Source organism: Xiphias gladius, chromosome 17 (assembly GCF_016859285.1).
Source record: "Xiphias gladius isolate SHS-SW01 ecotype Sanya breed wild chromosome 17, ASM1685928v1, whole genome shotgun sequence".
NCBI classification, from domain to species: domain Eukaryota; kingdom Metazoa; phylum Chordata; class Actinopteri; order Istiophoriformes; family Xiphiidae; genus Xiphias; species Xiphias gladius.
The window spans coordinates 17210008-17234866 of NC_053416.1; the positions used below are offsets into that span (position 1 = coordinate 17210008).

The 24859-nt window shown below is 38.2% G+C and overlaps 1 protein-coding gene across 3 annotated transcripts in view; it reads left to right on the forward strand.

The window, feature by feature from the left end:
* Positions 1 to 1683: 1683 nt before the first annotated feature.
* Positions 1684 to 24859, forward strand: part of LOC120802304 (spectrin beta chain, non-erythrocytic 1) — a 54133-nt gene continuing 30957 nt past the window's right edge. Inside the window, exons 1-3 of one of the 3 annotated variants that reach the window (XM_040149979.1) lie at positions 1684 to 2140; positions 17353 to 17540; positions 23506 to 23631. In XM_040149979.1, coding sequence (XP_040005913.1) covers positions 17384 to 17540; positions 23506 to 23631 — 283 coding nt within the window. In that variant the 5' untranslated portion in view covers positions 1684 to 2140; positions 17353 to 17383. Of the gene's footprint in view, positions 2141 to 17352; positions 17541 to 22962; positions 23632 to 24859 lie in introns of those variants that run through there. The other 2 variants (XM_040149977.1, XM_040149978.1) reach the window with 2 other exon arrangements.

Here is a 24859-nt window from a genome sequence, read left to right on the forward strand (position 1 = left end):
TGGTTAGATAATACATTTTCCATCATAAATCTGGCTGATATGGCTTAAAACTCCTACATGCTAACCTCATAATTTTCCAAATCCTAAAAATAACTATTTTAATCCACACCAAAATCAGTGACAACACCCACTTTTCCAATAACTTTGGCTGACAGTGTTAACTTGGACACACAAGCCCCCCCTTTAAACCAGTGGAGGCTTGCCTCACCTTAGTTCAACTGTCCATCAACCCCACTGAAATAAGTCTGTTGAGTCAGGTGCTAAGTGCAATACAAATTTTTGAGCAGTGACAAATTTGCTGAAATATGCTTATACTTTAAATTAATAGCAACCATTGATGCTATAGCTGCAGTTGAAAGGAGCTTGCTTACTTGGAAAGCTTCAACAACAATAATACATTCACAGCAAAAATGCTAAATACTGGAACCACACTAACAACACAGCAGAACTTTTTCATTACCACTAACTGCTTATAATGGGTGCAATTTTCCAAACTGCTCAGTCCTCCCTAAGAGACCCATAATCCCATAAAGCCCTCACCACCACCACTTTGTTGGTTCAGCTACACCCATACTCACAGATACACACCCTATAGAGAGACGGACACAGTGCTGACAGAGAACACAAAGACACAAAAATCATTTAGGTGTCAGAGTTTGGGTGTCCTGAGTTTTCTAAGTTAGCTGCAATGACAATTAAATCACTGCTCACATTACTATGGCATACTGTGCAAAAGAGAAAAACACATGGGGAAAACACTTCTCCTGGTCTTGAGGCTCTCTTGCATGAGGATCTTCCGGGGTTTTATGAATAACCCAGATCTTGATGACTTGCTTGATGTCACACACCAGCCAGGTGTTACATAGTGTCTCAGGAATAATTTACTGCAAGAGCAGTTCCTCAGAGATAAAATGCTAAGACGAATGGAGCAAATCCTGAACAATAAGACATCAAGACTGCGTTGTTTGTTTTTTTTTCCCCTAAAAAAATTTTTCACTCAATAAAAAGTGATGATATACATGTTTCAATGAAACACTATAATGTAATCCTATAGTATGATGTATGGTTAAAGTATGACATACAGTATGAATGAACGCACAAACTACCAGGGACTTGTTGGTCAGGAATTCTTTACTTTTTACTTTCCCTTTTAATAAATCCTCACCAGTTACAAATGGGATGGTTGGAGAACTTCAAGCTTTGAGGATCAGTGAGATGTTTAAGTGGGCTGCAACCCCATGGGGACTGAAGGTGATGCATTCCATATAAATTAGTTTTTCTATGCTGCTATTTGTAGCATGTCCTCATATTATTCCTTACCTGACTGCAAGGATACAGATCGTTTTCAAAAAGCTGTTTTGAAATACCAAAACGTCTGGTATGAGGAACCTATCAGTTTTAGCACCAGGGACAGCACCAGATACAGAGACAAAGCATCTTCTTCGCTCATTTATTGTTGAGAATACTAAAAAATGTGCACGGTGTTTCCCATGTGACTGTGAAGGGTCAGCACCCACCCACCCACACACCCACCCACCTACGCGCGCCCCCCCCCCTCTCTCTTTCTCTCTCCTCTCCTCCTCCCTCCCTCCCTCCCTTCCTCCCTCCATCCCTCCCCACACACGCACACCCCTAACTGCCACCACCACCTCCACTTTCCTTTCTTCTCCCTGTTGAACGGGGGTACAGGGAGCGGGAGTGAGTGAGGTACGGACGGCCCTTCGGATGCTCGGCCGCGGGGGGAAGAAGAAGCTGCTGCTGCTGCTGCTGCTGCTGCGGATATCCGTCTCATACCTGCCTCCTCAAAACAGGCTCTTCTCATCGCCTATTTTTTTTTCTACCGTTTTGTGTGAAAGCTAGATTTAAAAAAAAAAAACAACAAAAAAAAAAACTGGTTTGGTTTCGTAACGCGCTGCATCGGTAGCAGCAGCGCGGAGGAAAAGATCTTTTTCGAGGATGCGGATTCAACGGAAAGACGTTACCAGTTTCACCTGGGATTTTTAACCGTTAAAATTCGATTTAGCTTAGTCCTACGCGTTGGTAGCAAAGGAAGATATTTTTCATGTCTGCAGAAATATCACATAGAGTGACGCGGTAGAAATAAGATCGTCAGCCTTTTCACCAGAAGACAAAATAAGGGGTAAGCCTGTTTTTTTTTCTTTTTTTCCCCTTTTCATTCTCCACCACCAGTAGGGTACTCATTAATAACAAAGCTAATGTAAGTGGGGAGTCTGTGATATTCAGGTGACTGCTGCTAGCTTGCCACTGCTATTAGCTTTCTAAGCCAAAAGATAACGTTCATGTATCGCAGCCCCTGCCTTTTTTGAAAGAGATGCTGGTTAATATAAGCCCATATGCATTTCTGGTATGTTAGCTGCCTGGTTGAGAGGTGTCTCTGGCTACAACGCCATACGTTAGTTACTGGGGACCATCTCTCTATATGTCTGTCGCTTCTTGCCTTTGTTTGAATCGATGTCAAACGCAGCCACATTTTATCTGTGGTGTTCTGTACGACCAGCCTATCGAGCTTTGAGTCAACATCTGCTGTTAAACTAACTAAGTCTTGTTGCCTGTCTGCTAGCCAGGTTATTATTTGTAACATGCCAAGATGTGGTATAGTGCTGGCATCTAGTAGAGCTGCAATTTTTGCTCTCGACATTGTGGGCTGTGTGGTTATGTTATGATAGGACTGAGATTTATGCTGCGTGGCTGGCCTAGACTGAGTCATAGCAGGGATGCATCAGGTAAAAGTATGTTAAAAGGAGGGCTTAATAGCAAAGTATCATTGAAAACAAAGGCCAATGAACGAGTTGTTTCGAAAAGTATGAGTGTGCTACATGCCCATCAAGCATTTTAAGACAATGCCTCTAATTTTGCAGAGATTGAGAGCTGACATTTGCTGGCTACCACGTGTAGAACCCAGTTTCATGGCCCATAAACATCAGCCCATTGAAACAACGTTATTATAGCAGCAAAGAAAAACACATGGGAGTGCATGATAATGAAATGAACTTTTTAATCATCATTCTTGATGAGCTCTTTGAAATTTTAGGTTTTTGTCTAGCAAAGGTACCACCCATGATGGAGAGTAGCAGTTAGTGGAGATGAAGGGATATATTCTAGGATGGATGATTATGTTTGGATGATTTTCTGAAACCTGAAAGCAGAAATCAGAGAGAGAGAGCTGAAGGGGTGAGACACTGCAGGACAAAACTGTACAGTAGTTAATGAGAGGAATAACATTGGCTAAATAGTTGAAACATTTGTTTTTTTCACTGACATTATAAAGTGCTTTTCCGGGCCATAACAGTTTACAGTGGGTCAGGAAAAATAGTTACGTGCTTTTCAAGGACACTTTGGACAGCTATTTTGTGGAAGCAAACCTATGATCTCTCCATTAAGGATTGATCATGTTACCCTATATCAATGGCTCTCAGTAAAACAAACCTCTGGTTTTTGGCTCACTTTATATTCAGTGACTGGTTTACACATTGATTTTAAGATGAATGCAATAAATTGCAGTCATCTGCAGCGTGGGATAAAAAGCTACGGGGTTTAATCTGTTACATTTAAAAAGCCTCATCCTTTTCCCTCTTCCTCCTCGTCTCCTTTGTGTCCTGGAAACTGGTTTACATTGAAGACAAAATTATATTGCTTCAATTAAGTTTTAGTTTAGATACATGTCTGATTTAAGTAGACAACTAAACAAAGTAAAAAAGTAAATGCCTTAATCATTTTAGCAATTAGTTTTGATAATAATTATAGTTATTGCTTTCCTTTATTTGTTACTATACATTCTTAATGATTCCTGTTAATGATTTGGATCCTTTTCATTTTCTACCTAGGATTTGCCTTCAGATTTCACTGTTCCATTATCTTACCTAGGCCGAATCCTTACTGTCTGTCACCATAATAGGGGCAGCCCTATTATCACATTGGATAATCCTCAGCAATTGATTATTTTTGCCTAGCGCTAGCACTAATGGACAAAGGCATTTCTGCTCAGAGGTGAACTGTTCATTTAGGTACCCCTCCTTTCTAAATGTTTCACAGCCTCTTATAGAAGGTCCACAATTGATGTTTGGTCATTGCTGCTTCTTCTACTGTTCCTAACCCAAGCGGCAACTTTGTATACACTTTATAGTAACTGACTTGATGGCTTTGGTGTGAATCTCAGTTAAACAATGGCGCAAACAAACATAATCCTAAAGCTATGGGAAATGAGCAACAACTTTGAGGTCTCCTTGTAGGAACCTTTGTCCATGTAAGGATGAATATCTCACTAAGAATATAAATAAATCCAATCAAAAGTTTAACGTTACAACTTTCATTACATTGAAACACAACACTGCACAGAAAGTCAGTATAGCAACATAATTAAGAACCAATTAAATAAGCTTCAAATTCATTCTGTGATATGCATACTGGTAGTAAAAAGTATCTTACAGGAAGGAAGGAAACAGATAAATATGTAGATATGTGGAAACAGTATCAACATTGTGATATGAAACATTGTCTTGAATTTAGCTATTTTGTGATATTCTTTGGCTAAAATGTTTTCTTTTTCTGTTGGTAAGCTGGTAAGTGACATCATTTCCATAAACTTGCATTATTAGGCAAGCTGGACAAAAAAAAATGTCTCTACCTTCTTGGTCATCCTATCCACATTGCTGCAGTTTTTTCTTAGAGACTATTTCTGGTATGTTACATCTCTTAATAGCCACACCCAAAATATTGTTACAGCATTGATATTGCAGTACAAATTTAAAATTGAGCTTTGTTGAATTTTTCTGTATCTGCCACCCACACTGCATGTCAAATTCACTGTAGAGTAAATGCCAATTTATCTTTCCACAGACAGAATTTATTTTTCAAATTAATCATCAAATAAAAGAATCTGTCATATTTAATCATGTATAAAACATATGTATGTTGTATGTTGTATGTTTAACTCCCAGTAGATTAAGACAATAAAAAGTTATTTTATGTGGTTAATCTAAAGAACACCAATTAATGATTGTTTTTATTAAATACATCTGTTAAATTTACACAAAATTCCCCATGGAGAAGTCACACTTTGTTTTAGTAAGATTGGAATGGTACCACTAGAGGGCGACATAATGACTTTCCCTTACTGTTCACCTTGCTGAAATGATGCTCATGGAGCATTGTCTGCAGGCAACATTAGGTGTAAGGTTGAAGTAGGCCACATGCAGTATATTTAATAATTAATGACATTCCTGGGCTTAAATCTAGCTGCAGAGGCCTGCTGTGATATGACTAAACACCAAATGGGGAAATTACAAGGAAAATAACAGTGTGTAATTGTTATTCAAAATACACAGAGTACTTGGGTAGTTCTTGTGTTTTTTTTCTCTTTCATGGCAGTAGCACTGCATGATGTTCCCAGGGAGAATATATACCAAAACAAAGTGGATTAAATGCATCAACATTCTTTTAGTAGACTATATATTGTGTGTTTGTTGATAATTCTTGCCTTAAAAAATTCTAGTGAGGTTATCCCTTGTTCTGGTATTCATGTCCACCATTTGAAATAACTGCAGAGCATTTTAGATGGAAGAGAAATGGCTGTTAGCTGGCCGGATGGCTGTCTAGATGAACAGCATTCAACAATGGAATGGCACTGTGAATGTGGGCCCCCCATAGTGCTGATTCTCAAAATCCCTCTCAAACAAGCTTTTTTTTCCTGTTCCTGCTATTCATACATTCATTGTGCTGTAGTGAACCATATCACTAACCCAGCATATGCCTTGTGTAACTAGTGCTACCTTCTATTGTGCAGTCCTTCATTTAACATTTCGTTAAGTCTGTATACGGCAACATCTCAAAGTACAGTGCTGAGTTTAGTATGGGTTGTTACGGTTTTTTCTCAGTCTTAATTTATCCAGTCTTTCACATGCGGTTGTGTTATATGTAAAGCCCCTGAAAGCAAAGTTTTTGTCACGCGTGCCCTGTGTTGTGAAGGCCAGAAAGTGACACTGATTTTGACTTGAGTTCAGAATGTTTCTTTCTTAATCTGCTTCCACGAAATGAACAATTGAAGAGGCATTTCGAATTTATCAATCCTTTTTACTGTGCATGACCTGTAATTGTTCGACAGAAAATGGACCTGAGGCTTTGGAAAAATAAAATATATAGAATAAAAGAAAAAAATATGTTTTTTTTTTTTTTTTAAATATTTAGTATTTGGTTAAAGATTTTCTAGGAGAACGGAAAATCCAATCCCAAATTGGATCAATTCATGTGGGTTTATCAAGATAAGACTCATGCTGTGATAACTTAATTCCTGAAAAGTTGATATTCTGGAGATACATTTGAGTATTTCACTCACTGGAAGACCAACTTTATTTTCAGAATTTTAAAAAGTAGGTCATCAGCATGAATATTACAGCATCTTTAAAATAAAGTGACGCAGAATGTAACGCATCAAAGTGATCTCCATAAAAATGTGACTTTTTATTTACTTATTTATTTCATCTTAAAACAAACTGAGGCCACATAAAGAAGGAGCTGTCCTTAACAGCCAGTCATCTGTATGAAAAATGCATTTAGTTTCTTAGAATAGCTGTGCCATTAATAAAAATTGCAAATTATCCTGCATCTATAATGAAACAGTAGCCAACAAGTATAGTTGATCAAAAGGTATTTTATTGCTTTAGCAGCATTTACATTCTGGAGAAATAGCATGCAGATTGTCTGTCGATACTATGGGCTTTATATCACTTGTCAAGTGTCTAGCTTTCCATGATAATTATTTTCCAGACCCCTATAGTATATAGATATATGCACTAAACTCAAATTGCATTCCTTTTATTCTGTATTGACCAAAATAAATTGTATTCATATTGCTGTTAAGTTGATTCTAATATTCTGCCTAAATAAATTTAGTTTTCTAATGTTCGTTTAGGAATATTGGAAATACTAGCCATGTCTGGTATGAGTCTACCTCCAATAACTGCAAATCCAGAGATTTGTGGCTCAGGATTGTGGCTACAGAATTACGAGAGTGTGACACAGTGATAACTATAGTGCAATGTGTAACAGTCAAAGTTGGAATCAAACACAGCTAAATGCTCAAGGGTTCAGGGAGAGGGCAGTCCACTTATCTCCTCTATTTTTAATAATGTCAGAAAAGTAGAAAGGGAGAAAGTATAAGGGCATAACAGGGGCACGAATGACTGCATCCAGGAGCTGCACACAGCCTCACAACCACCGCCTGGTTTTTAAGAACTCTTTCAAATCTTTCTATTTAAAGCACATCATGTACTATTAAAGCTATATTTACAGAAGGTACTCAATCAATAAATCTACCCTATTTTAAAGATTGGGTCATTGGAATGTATTTGTTTTACATTCACTGCCTTTTGCGGGGGCAGACTTTTGATGCAGAGGCAGAAATTCTGAACAGTTGCAAAGTCAATATCTCTTATCATTTGTGATATTTCTTGATCTGGGCAGTAATTGACTATTTGGATAGTCATAAAAAGGGAATTGTTAGAAATGAAGTACCTCTAAACATAATAAATAACTTTCCTTGTTTATGTTCAGTTTGCCACTTAAAGCCTTTTTGGGTTCACTCCGTAATTTCAGATTACAAACTCTGAAATTACAGTTAGAAACCAAAGTTGCTGGTCTTGTGCTGTAAGTCTGCCTTGTGACGTAAGTGAACATGTTTTTACCAAAGGTTGCAATTTGATCAATGAAGGCTTACAAGTCACAAGTCATGGCTACTTAAGCATCAGCTGTTTTAAACCACCTCTAATATCAAGCTGGTAATTTAAATGTGGCCTCAGCCCTTATAATGCATGCTATCCTCTTCTCTATCCCAATATTACCTGTTTTATTCTACCGTTAACTGTCAACCAAATGAACATTTTTCATCAAACTGATGTATTAATCATTGAGTCTCTGGTATTAATAAACTGTATCAAACTCCAGCAGACAGGCACTATGAATCTAAAGGGAAACAAAACTCTTGCATATTTAACCATTTTAAGGTCTAGGAAAGAAAATGAAAGTGAAACCAAAAATGGCAACCACCCCTGATACAAAGGTTAAGAAAATCCTCTTCCATACAAGCAACATATACTGTTGATGTTGGGGTGTTAGGATTTGTAGGTGTCAATAGAGGTTGTTTGAGAACAGTTGAGGCTGAAAATGCAGGAATGTTGCTGGACTTGTACTGCAGTTTTATATGTAGGTCCATATTCATGTCTATATTAGATAGTTTTGTTGTTGTGAGGGATTTTATATTGTCCATGTGGTAAAGTTAGTCATTATAGGCGACTATTGTTGTGATCCTTTCGATCAAGTTGCTTTCCAAATAAACTCTGTTAATACTGTACTAAATGTAGAGACTTTGAACCCAAAAGAGTTTTTTTTTTTTTTTTTTTTCTTCAGTGAAGTCAACTGTATGTATGTATCTGGATTCTGATAACACCATATATCAGAATTACCACAGACACACTGTAACACACACAGGAGCAAACCTATTGGTATGCTGACAGTGCATATGCCTGCGCTTGGTCTTGTTTGTTATAAAATGGCAAGAATGAATCCACTGTACCTGATCCACTAACCTGATCTGCATAAATATTTCAATTATGTTTTTAATTTGGATTTCTGGCAGTGCTGGAGATTGATGCTGCTACTGTGACTTCCAGCCAAATATACTTAAAAGCACAGGCTAAGCTCAGGACTCATTCAGCACCAGAAGTAGAACAGGAGCAGCAACCACTATAACTTTCACCTTGTTTTGGTCATGCTGTGGCAGTGCTAAATCTAAAGGCAGTATAAGTAGTGAATAGGCTTATGCATAGGCTAATGCTTTGTACAGGCCAGAATTTCCACAGTGGAAAGAAGGTAATGAAGATATATCAGTTGTATAACCTCAGCTACCCTGTAAAGCAATGCTACATCTTTTTTAAGCTTATGAGATGCATATTATTTGTATCAGTTAGATTATTACATATTATTCTTCAGGAAATACTTTGAAAGTTCAGCTGTGAAACTTGTTATACTTGTAATTATTGTTTGCGCATGCTTCTCATTGACATAGGTAAGCAAGTGCATCCTTTGTCACCAACTAACCTGTGATGTGTCAGTGCTGCACTGCTTCACTGAATTGAAAAAGATTCAGAGTTTAACTATGACTCAATTTAAAATGATTTAGGGCCTAAGGATGCCTGTTTTACTGATTTCGTTTTATTAATTTCATTCATATAATACTGTTCTCACTTGTATATGAGATACAGGGTAGACATTGTTTTGCAAACCAGACGTCTCTTCATTGTCAATGTGTAGCTAAAGAATATAGCAGTGCCTTAGTATGATTTTATACTGAAGTTCTGCTTTTCCCATTTCTAGACTGATGAGAAAGTGGTACATGTTAATGGTTTTTGATTCAATTGTCCAAGATTATGTGGAAATTAATGAATTCTTGAGTTTAATGGTACTCCCTTTTTAAAGAATAAATTTTCCACACACATTGTGTTTTATTGATTGTATTTAAATGGTGTAATTTGAGTATTAATAACAATATTAATTACTAATACTTCTTATTAACAGAGTTACCATAATGCCTTTATATTTACTTATGCTTACTTGAAATCAGTTATTTGATTAAAAAAATAATAGTAAAATAGTAATCTAAAAATAAGAAATTGTTCCTTTTTCAAACAAAATATGTATTATGTACCATCGTGCCGTATTGAGAGCTGGTGCCTTAAACCTAAGTAACATGTCTATGTCTATGTGTGGAGGGCATGCTGGCCGCTTGAGTTTCTGATGAATGTGATGCTACAGGTCAACAAAGGACATCTGCTGTCCTATTCAGCAAGGCATTCAGGCCAGGATCAGCAGCATGTGGAGGGGCCTCTGATACATATGTGCCTCTGGCTGCCTCATCTCTGCAAACAGGAAAGCCTCAAATGGCTGGCCCCAACTCTCTGCTGACTCCTCCATTGTATGGGGCCAGTTTGGCGGGGAAGGCTTTGTGCCCTGCATTTTGGGATCTGCCACCCCACCCTCCAGGCTCATCTGAGTAATGCAGGCGGGGTAATTTGTGGGAACACAGAGGTACAACCTCAGTTTGAACTTGTTCAAATTTGTTTATGTAAACAATTTGGCTGCTTTACGGTCATAATGATTGTCATTATCAGTAAAATATTCAGAACTTAATAATTGTGTATTTTGAATACCAGTGGCATACTGTGGCTTTCGGTAACAGTTGTATGGCCAGGCTTATAGCTCCTTTGTTTGGTACTACAGGGAGGGGTTGTGTGTGTGTGTGTGTGTGTGTGTATGTGTGTCTACCTTATTCCCCTGGTGCATGGTGGCTGTGTGGCTGGCTAATGTGCACAGGCCTAATTCCCTGCAGGCAGCTGATTGCGGGCTCTCTTTCATTTTTCTCCTTTCCCTGATTAATGGGTGCATTGACAAACAGACCAGCTGGGTGAAGGGAAGCAGCTCTGACAGGGGAGTAGGGATAATGGAGAGTGAGACAGTCAGAGGTGGTGGCTCTGCCTAACATGCTGCTGGCACTGCCCTGCTTTCTTAGCCGGTGTCACTCTGCTGTGAGCGATACCCTGATGTGTGTCTGCCTGGTTAGAAGCCGTTGTTAAGCCTTGAGGCAGTCCTTGGTGTCCCACTTTCAATATTCTGTTTTTCAGAAACACTATTCTTCTGAACAGTCCAACTTACATTACATGTTTCGTATTTTGAGTGTAGAGAAAGCATAGTGCTGTCATGTTTAAAAAGGTTAGTCTCCATGTAGGCCAAGCCTTGTTACCCAGCTTGAGGATATTTTGTAACAATATTGAAGACATACTATCATTGAATCTCTGTCAACTTCTCTTAAGGTTTCATTGTGTTCACACAGCACTGCAGTTTTTCCCAGTTATTGCAATGATAGGCTAATTGTAATAGCAGCACTTATTTCTTTTGTATTACTTTTTTGTTTGTTTTGATTACACTAGTAATTGTTCAGAGTGTAATTTTTCAAAGGCATATTGACATATGAAGGATATGTGACAGATTCTAAATCTTTCATTGCATTAATGTGTGTCCTTTTTGTTATGTATTTGTGGATTATGCCTTGAGGGGATTTTCTTTCATAGAACCTCTTTTATGCCCCCTTTTTGTGCCACATCTGTCTGCCTGACTGCCTGGCTGTCTTTTTTTTCTGATATGAAGAGTATTGTTGGAAGCTGAATTGCAGTAGCTTTGGGGCTAATATCTGATATCTGCAGAAGGTTTGTGTATAAAAAAAGGACTAAAAAGGCTCCTTTGCCTTTCAGCTTTGCAGAACACAGTAAAGTTTTGGGGTTCTTTTCTGTCTCTGATTTGGTTTCTTTCTGGACAAGGGGGAGGCAATGTACGTCACTCAGGCTAGCATGATTGTAGGTGTTCAACCGACCTATTTTGTGGGCTGAATGCTAATACACTATATGGTTAACATCCTGAGTGAGTGGATTTGTGTGTGGATCTTAGAAGCACTGTGTGTGTGTGTGTTTGCTTGTGGGTTGGCAGTGGTGGTTGTGGTGGCGGTGGTGGTGGTTGTTGTTGTTGGTGTGTGTGTGTGTGTGTGTGTGTGTGTGTGTGTGTGTGTGTTTGTGTGTGTGTGAAATTGGTGGTGGGGGGGCGGGGTTCATTGGAGTTTCCATCAGCTAAGCTATCGTGTCGTTTCGTGCCACACTGTTGTGTGTTGGAGGATGAGTACAGTAGGTTGTATCATAGTAGGTCAGGGGATTGTTTGTCTGATCCATCGTGGAGCGATTAGCGCAGACACTGAGCCGAGCCTCTTCCTCTCCACAACAAGGGGAGGATTGCCCTCCATTTTCCACTGCCAGACTCTTGTGACGTCACTGGTCCAGCCCCCCATTGAGCCCCTGCCCTGGTCCACTCCCACAGATAAGATTGTCATGGACATAAATGCTGCCAGGCCTGTCCTGGATAATGTGACCTCTTTGTGGCTCTTGATGTTTTGGTTATTTAAGCTGCGTAGAAATCTTACCACTCAGCTTGTTGTCATCAGCACCACACTACAATCAGTTGCATTTTATGGGCCTGTCTGTGGTTTTTATTTATTTAATTTTATTAATTAATTTTCTCCATAAGTTGACATTGTGATGTTGACAGGAATGTGTATGGAAAAGGGTAGGAGTTGTTAAAACTGATGTTTGTGGACTAACTTTGTGTTTATTGTGCTTCAGAGCGTATCAAACCTAGAAATTAGGGACTCAAGAAAAAACATACTGACCACCTACACAACCACACACATACAGTCAGTGGATTTAAGGCACTAGCCAAGTCCTGGGGTGCCAGTGTATTGGGGAGGTGACAGGTCGGGGGCGGTGTGGAGGCGTTGTTCTGCCTTCTTCTCTAATCCCTGCATTTAGTTTCTATTGCCAACCACTTCTTAATCTGCCACTAATAGGATTTGATGAGCTTTTGTTTTATTTTTTTTTTGCTATAGCTGGAATGTGTGTAACTTGTTCAACTTGTCTTAAACATAGTGAGGTGTAATTTAGGGTTGGGATGATGGACATGGCTGTTACTTAAAAACTGAAACCATCGATGATATTTGCAAAATTTGATTTGTAAAATTGCCGGTCTGTAGATTTAAAATAGTATAAGTAGTAAGTTTATTTTTGTTTAAAAAAGACTATATTTTACATAGCGTATTAATGTTCAAGTAGCTGTTGTGTTGCATAGCAGAATTAGCTATGCATAACTTTGATAAAATGTCAGCCTCTCTGATTGATAAAATCATACTTAAAAACAAAATCCACTGTGTCCTGGTGGCCTAATGGATCTAAATTGCATACCACATATCTGCAACACCCCTGCAATACCCACCTTTGATGCATCTCATCCCCCTTTTTCTTCCTCGTTTCCTGCCTGTATCTACACTGTAATATATCCAATAATTGCAAGATTGCCAAAAAATAATCTTTAACCTTTAAAAAAAAAACAACAACAAGATAAACAACACAATAAAGCCTACTATAATAGTGTGGCTCAGTCACAAATTAAGTCGCCCCCATCCTCTACAGCTGCAGATAATTAGTGTGTGAACCTTCTCTCCTCGCAATTTTAAGATATAATAGCTCACACAGTGCTGTAATTGGATGTTTGAGAATTCGGAGTGAAACATTTTTCATTGAAGTTAGGCTTTTTAAATCTGCGCCACCTCATTCCCCCTCTTTGACACTATGCTCAATAATTCTATTACCAGTTTGTTGTGTGAGTTTCGAGCTTAATGATGCAAGGAATATATATGGACCCAACCTGGCTGTACACTGCCAGTGTACAGTATTGATAGGTATTGGTTCTTTCAGCTCTCTGATCGATTTCCAGGTTTGATTTAGAGGATGCATTGACTAGGCATGACATGATTAGTCCAAGAATGGTCCTAGCTGACACAATACAGACAGCTTTATATTCACCAAGATAAATCTGTGTCATCAGCTGTTATGTTTTTCAATCACACCTCAAGGGAAAGAACAGAGAATGAATACATTGCCTCGTTTATGTGCAATGTGCTGTTCGGGTGGCCTACTTACTCTCCTCTAAAGTTCCATCTCGTTTGTTCCATGGATTCTCTTCCTTCCATCGTCTCATTGTAGCACAACGTAATCTAACAAACTAAACTAAACTCATCATGCCATACATGATGGAGAGTGTTTATAAGACCAAGATTTGGGCACTGGAGTTTCCATGCATTAAATGAATGAATTGAACCTTGAACCAAAGGACAGGTTTAGTAGTTCAGAGTCATGCTTATCTAACACCCCACCACCATTATCTTACCACCATCCTCTCTCTCATCCATCATCTCCATATAAGTCAGCCACAGCTAATAGACACAACAAAAGATAAACCAACAGGTATTAGCAAACGGATTACTCAACCTTGTCTATTAATCCGTTCAATGCTCTTAAACAAATGGCCTCAGTTATTTAATGGGTCTCTCTGGTGGGGGGGTTTTATCTTAATGTAGATCCCCCATTGGGTGTAGGTGCATAATACTAAGGACAGGAACTGTCTGGTCATATGCACTTTGTGTCTTACGGTTTTTTGTTGTTTTTTTTTAAATGTATTTGTTTTCATTTTTTTTAAATTAATTAATTAATTTTTCAAACAATGGGGTGGAGTGAAAAAACAAATCTATTCAGACTTACTATATTTTTATCTGAATGTATGTAAATATTAAAATTTCTCCCCTGCTGCTGTCAATTTAACTATTGGGTTTACATCCATTTATCTGTGGGAAGTTGAGGAGCCATCAATATTACCAAACTATTAATGCCAGAGCACTATAGATGAGAGAGTTATGACAGTTAGGAGTCAAAACATAGTGGGTCACATGTCTCATGTCGCTTGGAATAGTTCAGCAGCATTAAAAGCAGGATGTACCAGCAAACTACTTTTAATGACTTATACAGTCTTGCAAACTAATTCTGTGTATTGTAAATCAATAATTGATGCTTGAAATATTTATAGTATTGAATTATGAATTATCAAAGAAATGGATTAGAATTAAACATTACCATAGGCTACTCCATCTTCTGTGATATCACAGCTTGTTGTAATCTTTTTGACTTTCAGATACCAGTATTAATATGTATCCATCCATCACCAGTTTAATTAAATGAACTAGTTATGCACTAATATGAATAAAGCCTAGATAAAAGGCCTGATCAGGTATACTGATGTTTATGCTAGTCTCATCCATTGTACCATGACTATAATGAGGGAAATGTGATTTGTTAAATAAGTTATGGAAATGACTACTATACTCTTAGTAATTCTTAAAACGAAAGCTTCACCAAGATAGCAGAGTCAGAAGTAAAACCACAGAATTAGCATCAAATGTCACTCTGAATACAGATAGCCATTAAGCTCTGCAGTGTAGCGATGAGTTAGCGTGACCTTTAAGAACTTATGTACATGGTATATAAATTACTTGGCTGTGGACGTAATTCTGTTCACTCTTGTTTCCCATCTTCACATATGCCAGAATGCACATTTGGAAATTTAAATCCAGATATCACATCTAGTTACTTGACTTCCCTTTCTATTTTGTATTTATATTAACCCAATAGTGGAAGCTTTAGAATACTTGAAAAATATGAATATAGTGTCAGTGTCTTGCTCTGTTTTCTTTGCTCAGTCTTGTCTTTATATTAGATCCTTTCCATCACTGTTGTCTGTTCAAATAATGTTTTGAGGTAACAGGCAAATAGCATCTCTTGTAACTAATGACATAAATGACAACAAGCGCAAACAAACACGTATGCTATATTCCAGATGTTCATGTAAAAAAAAAAAAAAACAATTTCATCACAACCAAACAGACAAAACACAAGTTTTAATATTATATTGTATTCTACAGAGAAGTAAAAATAGAATAAATACCCTGTCATATGGCTGTTAATAATATTCCCTAAATTATTTGAAGACTTTTTGGCCAAAACTCTAGTCCTGATGTTGAAATAACATTCAGCTCCAGTTGGTTTTGATATACTAAGCTAGGTAAGTCTGTTAGTCTTTTAACTTGCTTGATGGTAAGGAGCTCAAATGCTGTAAAACATTAATATCCTGTGATAGAAAAATGCATTGAGAACATCACAACCCTGCAGCACTGCTGCTAATAACTCCCAGTTTTTAGGAGCTATTCAACGTCTCCATAGTCCACCATCGCTGAATACAGCTGGCCTCACAGAGTCAATGGAGATTTAGTTACTCTCTCTCTTAATCCACTCTAATTAATGCTTTCCTTGAAGGTATGAATATGATGCTATGATTATATGATGTTTTTGACATAATAATATGATTGAATATATTAAATTTTATGAAGTAGAAGCCTCTCTAACAGCCAATATAGGCATTTACACACATATAAGCATGAGCGTAGATTATTTCTTGTGCTGTAATTCAAGAATTTGTACCCAAATCATTTGAATAACTGTCACACATGCACCATTCAAGTCAATAAAGAGGGCAAGCTGCATCTCTTCTGGCTCAAGTTAAATCTGTCAGCAAAATACAGAGACTAAGTTGGAGCCAGTTGGAGAAAGGGGGTGAGATTGACCTCCTTGTTTATGAAGTGTTGTTTGTTGCCAAATGAGAGTCCCTTTGTCTTTGTAATGTGATGCTAAATTAGTAGAAACAGCAGGATAGTAGGGATGTTTATGATTTATTGGTTTTTGACCACTAGTAGGGATTTAGAACAATGTTTTGATGAGCAGGCCCCCACCTATTTGCATCATATAGTCTACCAGCACATGCATAAGGATGCACATACATGTCAAAAGCAGTTTATAGGAGTGACTGAAAGTATAACTGTATCTAACAAGGTGTCATTTTTATTACTAGTACAGAATGTGTTCCAAAGCATAGCTGGATGATGCGTTTACATAATATTGATACTCTGGTAATGTGGTTATTGTAATCATGTGAAATAGTGAAAATGTTCTTTCCCTGGTGTTAAAAACTCCAAACCGATCAACAGATGCGCATTCCCAAGCTTATTTAACTGTTCAAGCTGAGTGAAATTGAATATTGAATTTCCCTTCCTGTTAAGTTATCATATCCACATTGATGATTTCTTTGCAAACTTTGTTTGATGGAAATGTCTTTTGAAAGCATCAACAGACATCCTTAATTATTAATAAAATATATATTGACGCTTATTTAATCATTTTTGATCTTTGATTCTGTCAGTACCTCCGAGGCCTAATGCATTGGGAGGTTATGTGTGTGCTTGTGTTTGTACTGTTGTATGTGTGCAGTGGTTTTGCTTGCTAGGTTTCTCACATCACCATTTTTGTGTGTGGGGGATATACCTTTCTAGGTTTTACAGATGTGCTAGTCAGATCTAATCAGTTTTTTCTGCCACTCACGGCTAAAATGAGATCACTGGAGCTCCCCTGGCTTACAGAAGCAGTTAGATTCAATTACTGGTTGGCTAAGTTAACAACCTCATGACAGTTGCTGAACTTATCTCAAAGTTTTTATCTCATTACACACTCTGGCAGTTGTACTGTCCAAGCTACTATTTGCATATGACTGTCATTTGAGAATATAAAACTAGAGTAGAGCTGAGAGGCTGTGTGGAGAGTGTGGGTGATGTAAGTTACAGTGCATCCTCTTGCCCCTGATGAAATAGAAATAGATGCTCAGTTTCTAAACTTAATCTTCCAAACATTAGCTCGCAAACATTTCAAAGGTCAGTTTTGTGAAGCTTTTGGTATTACGCAATATCCTCTTCCTTCTCAGTTTTCATTGACTTTGAATGCTTTTTTTGTCTCTTTATCTGAATTGTAGGTTGAATGTTTTTTCCTCGAGCCTGGACACCATGAGCACCATCTCGCCAACGGACTTTGACAGCTTGGAGATCCAGCAGCAGTATAATGACATCAACAACCGCTGGGATCTGGCAGCAGAGACTGACTGGGATAATGAGAACAGTTCAGCACGCCTCTTTGAGCGCTCACGCATTAAGGCTCTTGCAGGTACGCTACACTTCAGGCCTCACCAATTTTCATGCTTGCAGGGAGTCAAAATGCACCTACACTATAAATACTGTAAGTGTGAGATGATGATTGACAAATATGAACTTAACAAAAGTGTAATATTTGAGACTGAGATATTTGGGTTATTCCTTACGTGTTTAGAGTACAGTACCATACACACTGAGTTACCGGTATATTAGGTACACCTGTACAATCCAATACAATAGACAAAAAAAAATACCTTTGTGAATATTATACTGTTTAGTTTTGGATGACACTGTGTTACAGAATTGTTGAATTTGATTGTATTAACGTTGCTTCTATTATTGCAACTTTTCAAGACTGACTTCAATGTTTTATTATCTTGGCTGCATTTAGCTCCTTGATGTTCAACAGGAATACTAGTTTGCTGGGTACACTGCTGATTAAGAGCCCAATTTGTAACCCCACAGGGGATGTTATCAGTAGTGAGTCCATCAAGTGGTAGTAAAAGTCATTCTGCAAATCTTACTATCTAAACCCACCTGCATTAAATAATTAATTAAAAAAATATTAAATATCAGTTATTTTTCAGTTTTGTTAATAGAGCTTCTGTAATACTATGTGTCTCAGTCTATGACAGTATGAAAAGTGCAAAATATTGGGATCAAAACAATCTTATTATTGAATTATTAGCTATAATTGATTGGGAAAATTACACTGCTTAGGCCATTAAATCCCGCTGAGCTGAACAGTATAATGGGAATGATGTTATGATAGCTCACATAATATATTCAAAAGACTTAAAAAGTACATTGTCAGCAAAATTTAGAAATTATATTGGACTCCGCTACTGTTTGTCATATAATATGGGTTTAGCCTTACATTAAAAGAAGATGACATTGCACAATTTAAAATTTTTATGAGGCCTCATTATACATGTTTTTGATTGAATTTTGGAAAAAAGTGTGTGGAACCAAAGTTGAAACTGCTGAAACATAAACAAGGTGAGTTCAAATTAATCAGCACTTTAAAGAGAATCAGTGAAATTATTCACTGAACCGTATTTAAAAGTGTATTCAGCTGTTTGGTAATGCCCAAAGCTTTCCGTGGCTTAGCTTAAATGCGTTCTTAATTTGTGTTTTTCAGTTGCATATTGACACATGTTTGGGACCATCAGAAATTCTTCTGTCACTGCCCTTTTTTCAGACATGATTGTCTTTGATAGCACATTTCTTGGAGGCTTACGCTGTGTCTATAAAGATGGCATAACGTGAGCAGCACGGTCACTGTGTTACACACGTAAAATGCAGGGAAATAGACTTGAATCATAAAAAGACACTTCGTCCCGTTTTTATGGGTGCATAGTGTCGGTAAAACACAAGGTGTTATTTTCCCTGTGTAGACAGCTAGATTGATTAAAATGAGACGGACGACTGAAACATGTATTGACGCTGCATTACTCTTACTCTGTTTGGTCCATTTCTGCGGTAAAGTAGTCAGGAGAGGCTGTCCTCTGTGGAAAGAAAAGCAGACATTCTTAGGGCTGACTAAATCTGGCAGGCACTCTATAGATCGACAGGTAGAAAGTCACTAGCCTAGCAGCATAAAGGCTAGAACCATTGCATAACACTAGTAAAACAGGCTAATTTTGTAACAGGATAGATGATATTCACACCAATCAAAGAAAACATCTGTGTCTGTGAACTGTCTATCCCTTAAATGTAGTAAAAGACATCATTAGAGAAAACAATTTCTTATATTTAGGCCGATATGGTACCTTGTTTTAAAAAAAATTTTTTTTTAAATATGCGACAGGAGTTTGACAAAGAGATGACATTTAGAGACAAAATCACAGACTACCTTTAATCTGCACAAATCTAATTAGGCTCTGTAGACTGAGGAACAAACTTAATTCTTCTCTGTCCCGAAAGGCACAATTCTCTCTTTATAGAACAAGACAGAAATACTTTAAAAAGGAGGACAAAGCCAGGGAGCTGTATAGTTAATTGACTAAAGAGCAATAAGCAGTGGTGGAACTAGTGGTGAGACTTTAGGGCAACGCTCAGAAGATAAAACAATGTTTTAAATTTTTCAGAATGTTAGTCTATTCTCTCAAGTCCACTCATTTAATGATGATTTAATTATTTATTTAATGATAAACAACCATTACATGAGAATTTGTACAAGGTTTTGCCAGGATAAACATTTTGTTTGGGTGACAGTGTTGTTTTTTGTGCTGGAGCCTTCCGGCATTGGAAACATACGGTGCCCAAGCAGTAGTCTTACTGAAATGAATGAGAGAAGGCTGTGTTTTTTGATATAATGCTAATGTCAATCTGAGCACAGCTTTATTCCCTACCTTACTCACCTACCCTTGACAGTCTTGACATCCTTCTAAGCTGTGGAAGTGCTAGTGCATGTTTGTCTGTTTGGAGGCACCAACTAAGGTGACCCAGGTGAAAATCCAGATGGCTCTGTCAACTGTTTTAGTACATCCACTACAGTCAATGCTGATTGCTAACTGCTCAGCTGGGTGTCTGTGTGTCTGTGTGTCTGTGTGTTTGTGTCTGTGTGTTTGTGCACGCATTTGTTTAGCTACATGAAGTTAACCATCCTGTACCATCCTGGTTTCATATTGTACAGATAAAATCTCTATTGTTAAGAGTTAAAACAAGTTGCAGTATCATGGAGAACCCACCAGAGGGGAGCAACAGCCAGACAGGCACTGAGACACGCGCACCCAGCAAAGACCACATGTTCTAATGATCTTTGAGCATTGCTGTAGTCAAAGTATTTTGGAAAGATAAACCTCATTTCACTTACAAATACAGCCTGACACATTTCCTCATGCCAACAGCAAGCACACGTTGGGTGTTTTAAATGTTGTCTTATAATTAAGGAAAGCAACAGAGGGCAGTAATACTATGTGTACAAGTAGAGAGTGTGCGTGTGCGTGCCCTCCCATGTGAATACTTGCGATACCATCTCCGTTTGACAAGTGTAGGCTTGATGTGCACATTCTTTGACATGCTGTAGCAGCTATTTCCTCCTAGGCCCAGCTCCAGCCCATCATTTTAAACTTATCCCCAAATGTCAAGACCTTCTGCATTCTGTAAGCTGCTGTTTTCTTACACTTCTCTCTCACATTCCATCTCAATCAGACTCTCTCTGTTCTCCCTGAAATATGATTGCCTCATTTCCTGGTTCACACCTTTTGCACTCTTGAAGTTTGTTGGAATCATTTTACTCCTGGTGTGACAGCAGTGGCTGCCACTACTTTCAAAGCAGAGAGCCTCCCCTGTGTTAAGATCATTGTAATTTGCATAAATAATCACTTATCTACACTCCCATACTGTGTGGTTTGCAGGGCAAGCTATGCAAATTTGCCTTTTTTTCAAGAAATACCTTGCTCACACTCAATTACATGTATTTAGTTGTGGAAGTGTCCACAATTTGAAAGAGTAAAGATTTTTTACTTTGAAAAGCATCTATATGCCTTTTATTAACATTTTTATTCTTCACAATTTAGCCACATCATTGTCAAAAATATGACCAAACAGTTAAATCAGGAAACCACCAATTAATATACAGACTACCACTACCATATTTGATGTACACATAATTAAGAAACATCATAGAAGCATGAATAATAGAATATATCATATCTCTCTCTCACATTTGGTCACATCTGGTGATAGTGATATTAACATTTCAGCGATTGTGGGACTCTAATGAGGAATCACCCTACAGATCAGATATTTACTGCCTGTATCTGGAGTATAGTCCAGCCTTCCAACCCCCCTTAGGTCCTGAGAAGGGGTTGTGTTGTGGGATGGTTAAAATTTACATGCTCAGCAATAGATCATGCCTTTCTCCTTCTGGCAGTGCTTACTCCCCCAGCACCTCCTATCTTTTCCTCTTTCTCATTTGGGTCCGTTCACCACACCAGACCATCATAAATAATCATTAATACCAGTTTGCTAAATGCAAGAGTTTCTCCTAAATTCCCCTTTGGCAGACTTTCTCACTTTTTGTTTTCACATTTTACAAGATTAATTAAATTACCATTAATCTTACCCAGTGTGTTTGTTTAATAGTATATCTAAATAACTGACGGGTTTTATAGGGAGGAAACTGCACACACACAAACGAGCCATCACATCTGCCTCTCATGTTAATTGGGATTCCAATGTTTGGTATATGCCTAGTGGGATCTTAGATGGCCATTACTGTGGTTTACCTGTTCTCTGCTTCTCATTTCTGTCTCAATGTGACCATAGCAGAGCCTCTCTTCCTCAGAGGGAAGTGTGTTTTCTTTGGATCTCATTAGTCCAGTCAACCTCCATAAACACCCAGTCACAGAACACCCAGGGCATTTGCTCCTCTAATGAGACCCATCCAGATGCTCCCAAGTCATCAGGACAAGCACAGATCAAAAACACAACCAGACCTTTTTACCACTGCCCCCTGACCAAACCAAAACACCATCTACTTGTAAGAAGGGCTTTGACCTTAGTTCTTACTGTGTTTACAGTCTTGTGTAATTTTTGCACACACAGGCATTTAGTACATTTGTAACTTTGCCTTACTGTTGCATTTTAAGGTGTTAATTAGCAGCTGCAAAAAAGCACAAAACCATCTATTTGATAAGTTATTCACCTTTCAAAATATGTTAATTTTGTGCATTCAGTCATGTGCACATAAACGCTTTAGAATCTGAAGCATGCAATAAAAGGCTGAAATTACTGTTGCTACGATATGATGTTCCCTTGTTCAGTTGTGGAGGAAAGTATCTATTTTGCAACTTTAAAATCCCAAAATGTATCCCAAATTTAAAAAGAAATATTGTTTCTTCAACAAGAGGTGCCATGACTCATTCCTATATTTGTCCCTAATCTAGTTAGATGTAAAATGTGTTGATATAGTATAGTTCTATAATTGTTTTAGACAGTTAAGGACTCACTTTCCACCCCCACCTCTGCCTAATCAACTGCCTGGCAAACAGACACACAACTTCACACTTTAAAATCTTGTTGAGACAGGAAAGATCTTTTTGTGTTGCTGAGACTTTCTCAACAACTTCCTTCCTGCCTTAACCATCTTATCATGAGGCAGACCCCCTTAATACAAGAGGGGGGGTCACATGCTGTCTTAGAGAGTGATAGAAATAAAAAGGAACCACACAGTGAGACAAGAGGATAAGACGACACAATCTTATGGGGACTTTCGTGATGCACCTTCTTGGCAGGCCACACCCCGTTGCTCTCTGGAATTAAGGTGGTGTTGAATAATCTGCCTAAAGCTACACTGAGCAAAGAACTATAATGGTTTAGTCCATCTCTACACCTCCTCCCTCCCCTCTTCCTTCCACCATGTTCTTCCTTTGTGCTCCTCCCTCAAACACACCTTATGCAAATGACACACTTTTCAGACAGCACAGCAGGCTTTGTTTACACAGCTATCCAACCGCAGCCGCTTAGCCTGCTCTGCTTTGCTCTGCTCAAGCAAATGTAAGTTTAGAGCTAGTAGGGAAGGAATAGCCAGTGTTCCTTTGCTAGAACCACGAGGGAGAGCAACCTAAAGATTTAACTTTGCTCAGAGGCCATAAGTATGGTGAAATTCTTCACAGGAGGAGGTGAAACAAAAGAACATTTCATTGTTCAGTTTTGTTTGAAATGATTCTTTGAAAAAATCCTCCACCCTTGCACTCACTACTGCGTTTTCATTGAACGAGGTGGGACATACAGTAGAGGAAAAGAAGAACAGGCAGCAATATTTTCAAGCTTGTGTTGTGCCTTACTAAAGCACAGCACTGAGGGAATCTGGAAGAGAAGGATAAACCAACGCATTTTGGATATACAAAACTTTTATCATTTGGAAAACCCTCTAAAGGACTTAATACATTTTAGTGGCAAAGGTTGACTCTGCTCTGCTATGCACAAGAACTCCCATTCACTCTGTATCTGAGAGGAATATTTAGCAGAGAGATCCAGAAAAAAGGCCATGGAGTGGGACCACAGGGACAGAGAGCCCTGCCTGTCCCCAGCAGCATTTGTTAATCAGGTGCAATACTCTAACATCTTGGAAGGACGGTTTAAACAGCTGCAAGGTAAGAGTCATACTGACCCAGTTCAGTTCCATTTGGGAATTTATAAAATCTTTATCCAATTTTGTTTGTTTAGGTTAGCTAAGCTAATGCTTTTGAATATATAGTTGTGCTATTGACATCAAAGGTTAGAGTCTAAAGTTTTCTGGTGTGTGTCTTATGGAAACAGCTGTTAATGTTAAGTTATTGATAAGACTCTTTTAGGGTGAGAAATGTTACCCTTTAACACATATCCTGTTGTTTGTTGAAACAGGAAATATTAAATAGAATTTGACGTGTTCGCTTGTGCTATAGTGGTGTTCCTATAGCAGGTGCTTTGCGTTCTGAATGAGTCCCTAAATAGCTCAGCATTTTTCTGGCATAAATGATTCTGTGAGAGGTTGAAAACACTCCTCTATCAATTTGGTACAATTTCAGAGCTTAATGTGTAGAGAATTGAGGGGAGCTGTAGTAGACACACAGTAGGCTTTAGCTCAGCTCTAAAGCAGGCAGGCAGTCTGGCACCTGGGCCACCTGTCCTTTCTTATCTTATTACAATGCATGGCTCTGTCTCTGGCCAAAGCCTGTGAGGTTTGTGAGGTCTTGCGCACAGAAATCACAGAGGCCATTGGTTGTGACATAGGAGTTAGGAAATAATGTGGTATCTAAAGTGCTAACATGTACATGATCTATGATACAACAACCCAACTAAATCTTACTCTGAAACTTAAGTGATTCATTTTAAGGAACAATGTAACTCCCAAAAACCTGTTATTTTCTCAAGTAACAACTGCAAATGATAAAGAAAAACCCTCCCCTGTGTACATTTGTTACTGTGTGAATGTTTTTTGTTTCATTGTCATATGTACCTTATAAGAATTTTTATATTATCATGTGGCCCATTCCTTTTAGCTTTAGACCTCTTAGTCACTGGCCACGAGTTAAATTATTTGCAGTAGCAGAATGTGTACGTGCAATAGTGTATGAAACTGGGATGTCAGTCATTGGTGTGCATGAAGATCAGAGTGTTTTGCTAGGTTCCGGCCCCTCTGTGGTTGCTCTCTGGAATGGAGAGCTGTCTTTGAGTTGACTTGAGAGGCAGGTCTACTCTCTCTGCATGTTTGACATTCTTTTAACAATATTTGTCCTCCATATTAAGCAATATCTTTAAAAAAAATGTCTACACCTCCACACTGACGACACTGGTGCTCTTGACTAGAGATGATACCTACAGAAGAGATTCTATCCTTTA